Here is a 12,184-nt window from a genome sequence, read left to right on the forward strand (position 1 = left end):
ATGATGCTCTGTATTTTGCTGAGTGTCATACAGACAACACTGACCTAATTTTAAATCGCGATGGTTCATCTAACAGTCGTTAATGCCGTTTTAATGCTATTATCGGTCAAGCGTTGTTGATAATACTGTTGAGGCGAATGTAAATACTCTTTATTTGGTTTTTTTCTTTTCATTCCCTGCCTGCTCTGGCTCTCAGGAGAAGGGGGGGTGGGGGGATATTCAGTATCTCTCAGCCTCCGCCCGCCTCTGTGGCTCCGTACCAAAGCTGTGGAGAGTCAGGGGGAACCGCAGACCGACAGGGGGACTGAGAGAGAGAGAGTGAGAGAGAGGGAGAGAGAGAGAGAGGGGCGATGGCCGCCGGTGGAGGATGCGGGGAATCGGTGGATCAGTACCGGGCCGAGGTGGAGCGGCTCACCCAAGAGCTGGCAGAGGCGAACCGGGAGAAGATCCGGGCTGCGGAGTGCGGTCTGGTCGTCCTAGAGGAGAACCAGGCGCTGAAGCAGAAGTATGCGGAGCTGGAGACCGACCAAGAGACTCTCAGGAAGGAGTTGGAGCAGTTACAGGAGGTAGGATGGACGGGGTTCTGTTTCTTTTTTCTTCTTTTCTTTTTTCTTTTTTTTAATACTGAGGCGAGGAGACAAAACGCACTGCAGTCAGGTGTGTGTGTGGGATCAGCTGCATCAGCTCAGTGGGTGGCCGCCTACTATGACTGATGTCTGTTTTGTTATATTAATATGCTCTCAGCGTGTGTCTGTGGACCTGTGTGCCATCCAGAGCAGGGCCACAGAGAGGAGTGGGCACCAGCAGGGGTCGTTATATTGTCTCCAGGGTCCCCGATAAAATGAGCAATAGTTTAATTTCACTTAAATGTAATTTCATTGAAAATTCTCCTAATGAGAGTTGTATGTTAGAGTGTCTATTTTTCATAACGGTATAGGTGTCATGCTGTGTGAATAAGCCATCATTCTTTTTTTTTAAGTGAATAATTCATGCTGTTTTCTGTGCAGTGACTACAGACAGCAGCACTGGATACAACAATATCTCTATTGCAAGCTGCAAGCATACAGTAACACCCTACTCCACCTCCCACACCAGTTTATTCCACTGTTTAAAGATTCCTTCCCATGTCACCAGTCGTTACTTTCAGGCAGCTCTGTTGAGCCTCTTGGAGCCTTTTGGTGTTTTGCCAAGATAAATTATTTTTTTTCAAGAATCCCTCAGTAGTTGGATCTTCACAGGCATTCACCACAGCTTGTGTGGTGGCTCAGTTGGCCCATTGATCTAAATGTCAGGATGAGGATTTCCATGAAGAATGTGCAGGGATACAAGGCCATCAAGACTTATTAGTGTGAGGATGTAAAATTCTTAGATTACACACACGCACACATTTAGTCATATCTGTTAACAGTTTGTGGGGTTGGCAACTTCAAAAAGTCCACATTCAAATGCCACCAAGTAAAGACAAGTGCTGTGAGTCTCAGCCTGATGAATAATGAATGGGCTGTGTTTATACATTCAGTCATTAATGCATACATGCATATAGCAACAAGGGGCGGATGCTGACAGGGCTTCACAGCTCAAGGTCGCTTATAGAGATGCCAGAGCCAAAGGGCCGAGAGAGGGAGGAGCTGAAGGCTATATTTTTGTGCATGTGTGTATGTGTGGGAGAGAGAGAGAAGGAGAGACAGAAGGGGATATTTTCTCTGTGCTGCCACCTTAGAAAGCCTCATCATTATTTATACAGTGTCATCTCTAATTATGCATACATCAGTCATTTTGGTGTTAGATAAAAGTCACTCAGTCAAGAGAAAATCCTTAAGAAAGGACAAAGCATATTAGAGTTACAACGACACCCTCAAAATGCCAAACATTTGTCCGTTTCAGATTCTTGGATGCAAGGATTTTCTGATTTCCTCAGTCTTACATTATAGATTCAATATTTATGGGGTTTGATGTGATGTACACTGGTTTGGATATTGTGACAGACAATAGTAAAAATATCAAAGAAATTTCTAGACTATGAATACATCAGTTTGGATATTGTGAACATAATAGCAGATTAACTGATTGTAAAAATAATTATTAGTTGCAACTCTTAAGTATATGCAGTGTCTCTTGTCCTTATCAAGGCCTCAAAAATGTGTGAAATCCATGTTAGGAAAGTCAAACCTCTTTCAATTAAATTCATAAAAATAGGAACATTAAAAACATAGCCATGTCATACTAAAATAGACTCCATCAGTGGGCGTTTCTTGCTCTGTTGGCTCACCACATACATAGCCAAATAAAAAAATAACGACATCACATGCTCAACCTGTGTGGGCTCCAGCACTCAGCATTATACATGCATGGTTTTATATTTACATCTCCCACGTTCTTCCATGTGCCCTTTCATTCCACTGCTTGACTAGTTGAACATTTTGTTTTGACTCGCATGCAGAATCAGAATGATCTGTACACAGCTCATGGTTAAGATGAAGAGACAGCCTGATACGGCCGGCAGCAGAGAACGGTCTCACCGATATCTCACACTTATGGATTATTGGATGATGGGTGATGTGGCAGATGATGGGGGATGATATGATGAGACAGAATAAAGACAATAAGGAGTAGGAACAGGATAATTGATTGTGGACTTGTATTAACACTTTCATTTTCATCGCTCAGTAATAATATCAGTTATAACTCAGTAGACAGTGCAGCAGCAGTGCTCTTTGTTTTGATCCGTCATCTGTTAATAGCTGCATCCTTTGTGTTCTCTTCCTCTCCACCTGCCTGTCTTGTCCGTCTGTCTTTGCTCTTGCCTGACAGAGGGAACATTTTCCGGAGGTGATATTACTTCCACAGGAAAACACCTCCTGGTTCCTATCTGTCTGTTGCACACTTTTCTGAATATGAGTCCGAACGGCAGAGTGCAAACCTGCCACAACAATAACATCACGTCTGCTCTCCCTGTACTCAGGAGAGGTGCATTATGAAAGGGCAGGGAAAAAGCAAATGGAAACTGGGATTGCTTCTGGGACTGAGTGGCCTGAAGTATCTTTCTTATGAAAGGCCATAATGCCATTACACAGTCTCACCATCCCTTTTGTTTTATTTGAGAATAGACTGTATCTTCTGTTTCATCCAGTCAGTATTAATTTTTCATAAGCTTTCCAAGAGAGTGTGTTACAAAATATATCTATATGTACTACAGACTATTCTGTCACACATATACGTTTATGCTTTGAGCTTGTATTTGTCTTTTTATCCATATACAGTAATTTACAGCAGATGTCCCATAGACTGTAGTAGATTGTGTGTGCAGGTGTGTATGTGCAAATTGGCCCGATTTGCGTGTGTGTTCCTACTGTGTCTGCATATGGTGGTCACACATATGTCCTGCATTCCCTGGTCCTCTGCCCTCAGTCCAGGTCCCAGCTGGTTGGAGAACAGCTCACCACAGCACTGCTTGCACTATAATCGCATAGACCCATACATGCTGTATTCACAGTTAGGAACACACATAGGAAATATCCACACAGGACACTCGTGCCTCAGCAAACTTTCCATTTGTATGTCTCTATCTGGCTCTGATTTGTATCTATATTTAATATAATGAAATGACAACAGATGCCATGATGATAGGAACAGCTTGAAAACTTTGGCCACGACTAATGATTATGATGATTTAATCTAACAATTGATTTTTTCAATTAAGCAAGCATTTGGCCAAAAATGAAAATGAAATGAAAATAATAATAATAATAATAATAATAATAATAATAATAATGTCCCTCATGATTTCCTGGAGCCCAAGGTGACACTCTCCGATAGCTTGTTTGGTTTAACCAGCAGTCCAAACCCAAAGAAATTCAACTGAACAAATTTTAACATTTGAGAGGCTTTTCTTTGCTATTTTTGCTCCATTAAATGACTGATCAATTACTAAAACAGTAGCTGAACAATTTTTGGTTAACTGACTAATCAAATATTCAACTGATTGTTTCAGCTCCAGTGGAAAGACAGCCCTCCTATAATACAAAATGTGTCTAAAAAGTCATCAAGGTCTCAAAATAAACTTCAAAATGGCAAATTAATATTTCCTTGACATGTGACGGTTTTTCTGCTGATTTTAGACCTTTAGCAACCTAATGTTGTTCATCAGTGCAATCTTTCTCTTATTATTTGTTCACTATATTCCTCAGAAAAAGCTGAATATGGATCTCTATGCTGTCTGTAGGGCTGACCAGAAATAGGATGCCAAGAGTGTGTTTGGCAGCTGACAACAGAAAAGTGTTTTCTTGCTCTGTAGTGTCCTTTCTTCTCTCTATATATTTTCCCCTCACCCAGCTCTTTCACTCAGCCCCTACCCCCACCTCACCCCCCTTTCTCTCTGCCTCCTGGCCCGATCACTCTTTCATTTCTTGTATATCGCAGTGTGTGTGCTCTGTAAGGTTCTGGATAGCTGCCTAAGCAGTGACGGAGACACCATTACTCCCGTGGTTCTGGCTTGTTAGCGCTGTCTCCGGGCAGATCAACCTCAGATAGGGACACAGTAAGAGGCCGAAGGAGGAGGATGCCATCACCGCAGAGTAGGAAGAGTGGTGTGTTCATATGGATTACGGTTTTTTCATCACACTGTTGAGGCTTGAAATCACCAGTAGATTGAGCACGCTGGCAACCATACAGTCATAAAAATAATTTTCTGGAGGAATTATTTCCTCCAGAAAAAAAAATGAAACCCTTTGATTTTCTCATCTGAAAATTATCCCTCACACACTAATTTGGGGGTTAGTCTCTTAAGTCTCATGCTTTAATGTCTTTGCAAAATATAAGTCTAAAGTGGAGCGTAGAATATAAGTTAGTCATTTCAGTCCACTGTCATACTGTTGACAAACTCTTTTAAATTACCAGTCTGCAGACGAATAGACACTTGTAATAGGTTGAGAACAGGCAGTTCACAGGTCAGTTCTGGTTTCAGAGGCTTTAGGCTGAGAAAAATGCCAAATGACATCTGCATCAAATTCTTCACATGGTAACTTGAATTACATAAAAAGGAAGATTCAGTCACGATTCATCAGCTCAGCATGAAATCTTTCTTCTTGTAGGAAGAGCTTAATGTTAAGTGGCTGCAATGCTCACCGCATTGTAAAAGTTCAAGACAGTGTTGTGTTTTATTAAAGTTTTTGTACAACTGTTAAGTCCATTTTTCTCCTACAAATTCAGCATAGGGATGGGAAATAAACCCCCAAAGTGAGTGCTGCTGAAAAATTTTAGATTTTACGAAAAAGGCTTATTTGCTTTTGTACCTTATATTTAGATTTTAAAAGATTAAAAAGATTAATATTCTTATGGTTAGCTTGGTTGGTTAGCTTGGTTTAGTTTAGCTTAGATTATCTAGGAAATCACTGCTCAGTTAGTCAGTTAGTAAAAATTAAACAAGATGTATTTGGTGAACTTTAGAGGCCCTGGTATGCTGGTAAGTTTTTTACCTTTGGACAGAGCCAGGCTAGCCATATGCTGTTCCCCTGCTTCTGTTAGACTAAGCTAAAGTAAGCTAGGCTAAGTGCCTGCTGGCTATCTCTTCATATTTAGCATTCGGACATGTGGTGTGGAGTCAGTCTGTTTGTCTAACTCTCAGCAAAAGTGAAATGAGCATTTTTCTGAAACTGTCAACACCACAGACGACATGTTTTTTTTTTTAAATTTCAGATGCCAGATGAGACGGCCCAGTCTGGTCCTGGTGGACAGGCAAACAACGATATATTTCTCAGTGTGGCAAGCTACATATTACTGGTGCAGTATTCTCAAGGGTTACCTGTCAGAAAAAATAGCAGCAGGTAACATATGAGAATATACCATAGATGACTGATATGCTGTCACTTCCTGTTCCCTCTGGGATTTGCTCCACAGTTACCATCTGCATAAATCAAGTTATATCATGTAACTGCTTGGTCATCAGGGACTGGTCATGAGGGTATGAAGCTGTTGCTTGTCTTAACCTCCTTCAGAATGAATTATAAAGCCCAGTGAAGGACCTGCGCAAAGTCACACTGGTCCGCAATCCCTTTGTGTCCTGTGCAGCAAGGAACAGCACAGGCTGAATATATTAGAGATGAGAAGTGACATTTCCAGAGGTGTTTAACATATTCCCCTCACCAACTGTTAACTGCTGCAGCTACATTACAGGGGAAATGTGGCAGACAAGACTCTGAAGCAGTAGGGTTGGTAACCTTAGGTGTTAAGCAGGACATTTGAACCTGCTTTGCACATCTGGCTGTGTTTATACCAGATGGTGTCTCAATCTATGGAAAAAAAGAAACACTGAATGAAAAGAACACCAGAACTTGAATAATCACTAACAATTATTAACTTTTTCTCTATACATCCTGATGTGTTTGACTGGGCCATCCATTCTGGGGCAACAGTCAGGCATGAGAGCAGCTGTGATTGTAAATCTATCTGCCCTGACTGGGGAGAAGGGATGCATTACAGGTTCCTCTCCTCCTCCTCCTCCTCCTCCTCCTTCTCCTCCTTTCTGCTCCTCTTTTACATTAGCAGGGGTCCATGGGAGGGCAGTAAACATGCATAGAGGGGGATGAATCAATACCTCATGAAATGGTGTTGTTCCCTTCTCTCACTTTTTTCCACTGCACCATCAGTCCACCATCCCCCTCCTCACTTCCCATGGCTCTCTCCCCCTCTCCTCTAACACCCTCCCAGATCCACCCCCTGGAGTGAAGTGGGAATTATGCATCGATTTCTGCTCTGTGTGGTGAAAATGTTATCACGTCTGAGCTATGCTGCGCTCTATTGTGTGTGGTGTAACATGCATTGAGGAAATCAGTGCATGTTGGTGAAACAAATCTGACAGATTCCATGTTATTTCCTCAAACTGGATCATAGCACAGAGAACAGTTGTTGAATCAGGCGCTTACAAAGATTTTATAAGAAATGAAATTGTGTTTTTGGCACCTTGTGGCGTCTGCTGGACAGCAGTCGGTGAGCCAAATGTGTTTCAACACTTCAGTTTACTTAATAAAAATATAGCTCACTCAGGAATGTTGTCTTTCATAGTGATTGTGGTTATCTTAATGCAGCCATTAACAGATTATAGTATTGCTCATTCAGTTTTAATGACATTGGTATTTTTAGGAGGAAGATATGCTGTGTTGTGCACACTGCAGGTTTGGTGGTGTTGACCTGTGACCCCAGCAACAGGCCCAGGGATGCAGTTGAGCATAGAGATAAGGACCTGTTTGTCCTTGTGTTTGGCCTCTGGTGGGGGTGGTTGTGTGTGTGTGTGTGTGTGTGTGTGTGTGTGTTTTGACAGGACTTGTAGGGAAGGTCATTTGTCTTTTGTAGTTGAGTCACACATTAGAACCACTTTTCCTGCATGTGGGTATTGTTTTTGGTTTGTTTTTTTTTTCCTCTCCTGTGGTTTTTTGTGCCTCTCATGTGCAGCAAGAGAGGCAGGGGCTTTGGGTGCGGATGTTGTGATTGAGATCAGAGAGGGAGGGGCGGCAGGATAGAGAGGAAGTGGTGGTGGGTGACTCCAACCCATTAGTCAGATCTCTTTGTTGTTTCAGCATTCTATGGCTGTGTTGACTTAATGGAGATGAGTGGTGGTAGAGAGAAAGAGGAGACTGGTTGTTATATATAGAATAATATAGAATACATCAAAACTAAAAAAGACTATATGATTTTTTTTCAGTTATTTCAGCCTGACTCTTATTCTTTTATTTTGACCAAACATTTTAAATCTCATGATCCTCACATGAAAGAGAAATGGACTTAATGAAACTGTTCTCTCTGCAGACACCCCTCAGGCCTGCCCAGATTATGTTTTTCAGAAAGCTCCTTTTTTGCTGCAGTGAAATACAGTAGTTGGGAAGAGGGAAGAGGGAACAGGACTCCCCAGCCTGCAGGCTGCTGTATTGATTAGTCGTCTACTTTAGCTGTGTGTGCTGCAAACTCTGAAAGCATAGCAAAAAACGCAGTCTGTCCTCTCACAAGGAAAACTTTTGTGTTTGCAATCCAAAGCTCTTCATTGTGTGAAATTAAGAACTGTGCCATCTGTTGTCTGTATTTGTTGTCACATGAATTAAATTCATTTTTTTGAAGAAGTCTGTACTTTAGAGCATCAGTGATTTCAGTAATTCTGGCTCGGCTGTGTCTAGACAGAGCGATTTAGTTTCAGCTTCTTTCGTGATTATACTCTCTGCATGCAGAGGGAAGAGAGGCCTCCTATCTAGATGACCAGAGGCCATTATATCCAGCAGCAACGATGTAGAGCAAGGACAAGTATGATGGTCTGCAGTTCCTGCCTATCCTCTCCCTCATTGCAATTACAGCGCACATATATGCTGGCATGCATGAGCACCTGCACACCCAAACATGCACTTACAGTGGGTGTGTGACAGAATCGGGGTCAGAGGATTTGTCTTTGTCACTTTTTACCCTGTAAGGGGATGTATAGGCTCAGACAGGTATTAAATCATCCCCTAGTTAACCCATTTAATTAACCCTGTCGGCTATCACAAGAGAGATGATGTCAAGTTAGGTCATAAAACTGAAAGAGCTAAGAGGAAGGACCTACAGTATATAGGTATATAGGAAGGTTCATAATTATATGACCAAAAGCGCCTGTCATTTTTGTTGTAGGCTGTTGAAAACATGTATCTCAGAGCACCACAGTGCAGCCTCACAGAGCTGCCAGCGTGGTTACTTAACTCAGTAAGTCAGTGCTGAGATCCAGGTCATGATCCGTGAAGAAAATGTTGTGTGTGCCTGATGACGTGTCACCACTAACATCACCTCGTTAGCAGCCTGTTTCGACAGCAGCCTGCCCGGCAATATACCGTACGAGGATTCCCACAGGTCTGCGGGCTTGATATGGATTCTCTCCTTAGGCTGCACAAAAGCACTGAGTCACCCAGAGGCCCCATGTGTCAATTCCAAGAGGGTCACTGTGTGCAGGCTAGCCTTTCCATTGTGGTCTGTGTGTTTGTCTGGCTTGGCTGAGTCCTCTTTATCAGGAGCGACCCACTGCAGTGAGTGGAGACAATGTTATCTGTTTACTCTGTCTCCTGTCGTTCTGTCTCTCTCTCTCTCTCTCTCCCTTTCTGGGTGCGTCTGCTGGCACCGGCGCAGAATAGCAATCAGCCTGCGAGCTCTCGAACACCTCCATCTTTTTATTTCTCAATGCCATCCTTATTACTCATTGTTTCTACCTCTTAGTCGAACAAAGGGATGAAGGAGGGAGGGAGGTGGTGTGTAGGAAAGAGGAGACAGAGTGGGCCAATATCCGCACTCCCCATATCAGTGCTCTAATTCTTCTTTACCCCAGGCAAGTTCCTGAAAAACTCGAATGACTGCGGAGACTCTGCACTTAGTTCAGGATCAGAATGAAAATGTTCTGTTGTCATTTAGGAGGATTATGATGGAAGGAGAAACCACTTAAAGGCTTCTGGACAAGAATAGATAAAAGTATTAGAAACAATGTGTCCTCAGAGAGATTAGGAGCAGAAAAGACAAAGGAAAGGATTCAAGAAGTGAAGGTTTTAGAAATGAAATTCTCTCAGTCAGCCTTGTTTATTCTGTTACTTAAGTGTTTGTGAACTCCTGAGCCTCAGTGAGATGAGATCACTGTGTTTATCAGGCTGTACCCTGACAGAGAGGATTTGTCTGGGACACAGTCTTACCTTACACTCACACAGTCACACACCTGCACACGCAAACATATGCACCATCAGACACACAAATATCCACTAAGGGCTGCAGTGTCTCTTTGAAACGGTACTTGGCTGCAGTACACCAACCATGAGTTAGCTAGAAAGGCTGTAACACTGAGGATACATTGGCACTAAATGGTGAAGGATGTGTGGATGAGAGTGTGAAGTACAGGTAGGCGCATGTCAAATGTTGTGTTTCTCACGGTGTAGTTGAATTTTGGAGGCGTTTTTTTTTTTTTTTTTTCACCTCATTAATGCTCTTTTTCTAATTGACTAATTGTCGAGTCAGTGAATCTACTGAAAATAAATTAGCAACAATGATGATCATCAGTTTATCATTTAAGTGATCTTCAAAACAAATGTGGTTTCAGCAGCTCAGATGTTTGTCTATGATTTTTAAATGCCACATTTTTTGGAAATTGTAGATTAAGCAATTAAAATTATTTAAGGAAATAATTGGCAGATTAATCAATAATGAAAGTAAATATTTTGTTGCAGCCCTTATCCTTCGTAGTGTATTCTAAATATAGAACATATTAAGACCTGCACACTGAAACAGTGGATTAGCCAATTGTCAGAAAATTGATCAGCTGAACATTTTCATTTATCAAGAACTTTTTATAATAATGTAATTATAGTTTCCTCGTTAATTAGTTGTAGGGTCTGTCTTTTTTCTTCCTTCTTTTCTTCGGTCTGTTTTGAAGGCCTCCTCTCGTCCTTCTCACTCTGCTCTTTTTCATTTTCCATTCCAGCCTGACGACTCTTGTGCTCAAATGAATGGCAGGAGTCAGGAATGAATACCAGTGAAGTGCATGTTCGAGTGTGCCCGCGGGCCATGTGCGACCATTTTTGAATATGCATTTGTGTGCTGGAATGGCCTGAAGGGTGGGCCATGTGTTTTTGTGGTTGACTTGCTCATGATCTCCTCGAGGCCACATTACCAAGCAGAGAGGAAGCTACATATGACACAGTTTCAGCTGGTGCATTTTGTGCGGTTTGTTGGTGCTCTAATGGGGTTTCCTTCCTCTCTGCTCACACTGATCACAGCTTACTATTCTTATGGCAAAGCATAAAACTGTGTGCTCCTTATGTTCGTAGATGAAAAACCACAGGACTTCCAGAGGAGAAGAGAATGTAAGGATTGATTTGAAGAGAAAAGAGAGGAAGTAAAGAGTCATTTTGGGATTCTATGAACAAATCTTATGCGCCAGCTGCCTCTCTGTCTACCAATTCAGTGTCCACTCAGCCAGGCATAGACTGAACACACATCAGTGATAGGCATTCTGGGAAAGAATCCAAGCACCTTTCTTATCATGAACAGACTTGAGCCAAATTGAATCACTTTAACAAGCCACATCTTTTTTTAACTAAACACAGCCTGTCCCCTGGCAGACCTCTCAGCCTCAAACAGCATGCACTGTACACATTGTGTTGGTGAGAAAGCGACAGATGTGACACTATTGTGGATTTATTGTAACCGCCATGGATTTTCCACTAGAAAGCATGTGAAGGCGTTTTTCCACTGTTATAGATACATTATAGATTTTTTTTTTTTTTTGCCAGGATTATAGCGCTTTGTTATCAGAGGAATAATAGGCCTCAGGACACTAAATAGCATTTCAGTGAGGAGGAGCAGAAAGCAGGGCAATTTACATGCACCTTCCATTCTATCTATAAAACATTCATATCAGACTAGCTCAGTGTTTATGTAGACAGTAATTCATGAATAGAAGAGCTTTCTATCAACCAAGGAAATTAAACTAGGATTTAAATGGTCCAGCACGGCATGCCATGCCTCAGCACTGCAATAATAAACTATAAACATCCCTATTGATTCAGTAGAGGACTCCTTGTGGCTTAAAGCACATGAACATGCAGACACAAAGCAATGGCTGTACTAAGTTTCCAAGTGGAAACTGTATTTTTATGCGTTTTCTAGTGGTGATTATATCATTTTGGCTTCACAAAGGACAATAAACTTTTTATATGCATGCAAGTTCAGATTTTAAACATGTGTTTCTGAATTGTTTCAGATGTATTTTTAATAACATCATTACTTTTAATCCTCAGTTTTATTTGTTAATTTTATTGGTGTGATTGACCTCCATTGTTCGTGGTCTGTGATAACCCAGCTTCCCCTCGCTTGTGGAAATGTGCTTGTGTGTTTTTATAGATGACAGATCTCTTGACTTGGCACTTTTCCCTGTGGCTGAGAAGCACATGGGGACATTTCTGTGTCCTTGTTAAAGGGCAAAATATGCCGGAGCGATGTCTCTCATAAACATGCTTTTAATGGCTCATCAGGGGTATGGCTTTTAAGTACAGCACAGCAACTTAAGGATATTAAATATATGAAATAGAGAAAGAACTTGCACGTATGCATTCTTTAACCTCACTCAGACTGGGTGTCAGAGGAAGCAATTTTTTTAGATTTGTAGTTTTCAATAGTATGTTCAGAAACTGCAATT

General features: G+C 41.7%; 1 protein-coding gene across 1 annotated transcript in view; it reads left to right on the top strand.

Annotated features, from left to right (window-relative positions):
• Positions 1-12,184, top strand: part of bicd1a (bicaudal D homolog 1a) — a 30,918-nt gene continuing 18,734 nt past the window's right edge. Inside the window, 1 exon segment of the mRNA XM_018703474.2 lies at positions 1-566. Within this exon segment, the coding sequence (XP_018558990.1) occupies positions 351-566 (216 nt within the window). The 5' untranslated portion in view covers positions 1-350.

The sequence above is a fragment of the Lates calcarifer genome, linkage group LG10, assembly GCF_001640805.2.
Source record: "Lates calcarifer isolate ASB-BC8 linkage group LG10, TLL_Latcal_v3, whole genome shotgun sequence".
In the NCBI taxonomy this organism is placed as follows: domain Eukaryota; kingdom Metazoa; phylum Chordata; class Actinopteri; family Centropomidae; genus Lates; species Lates calcarifer.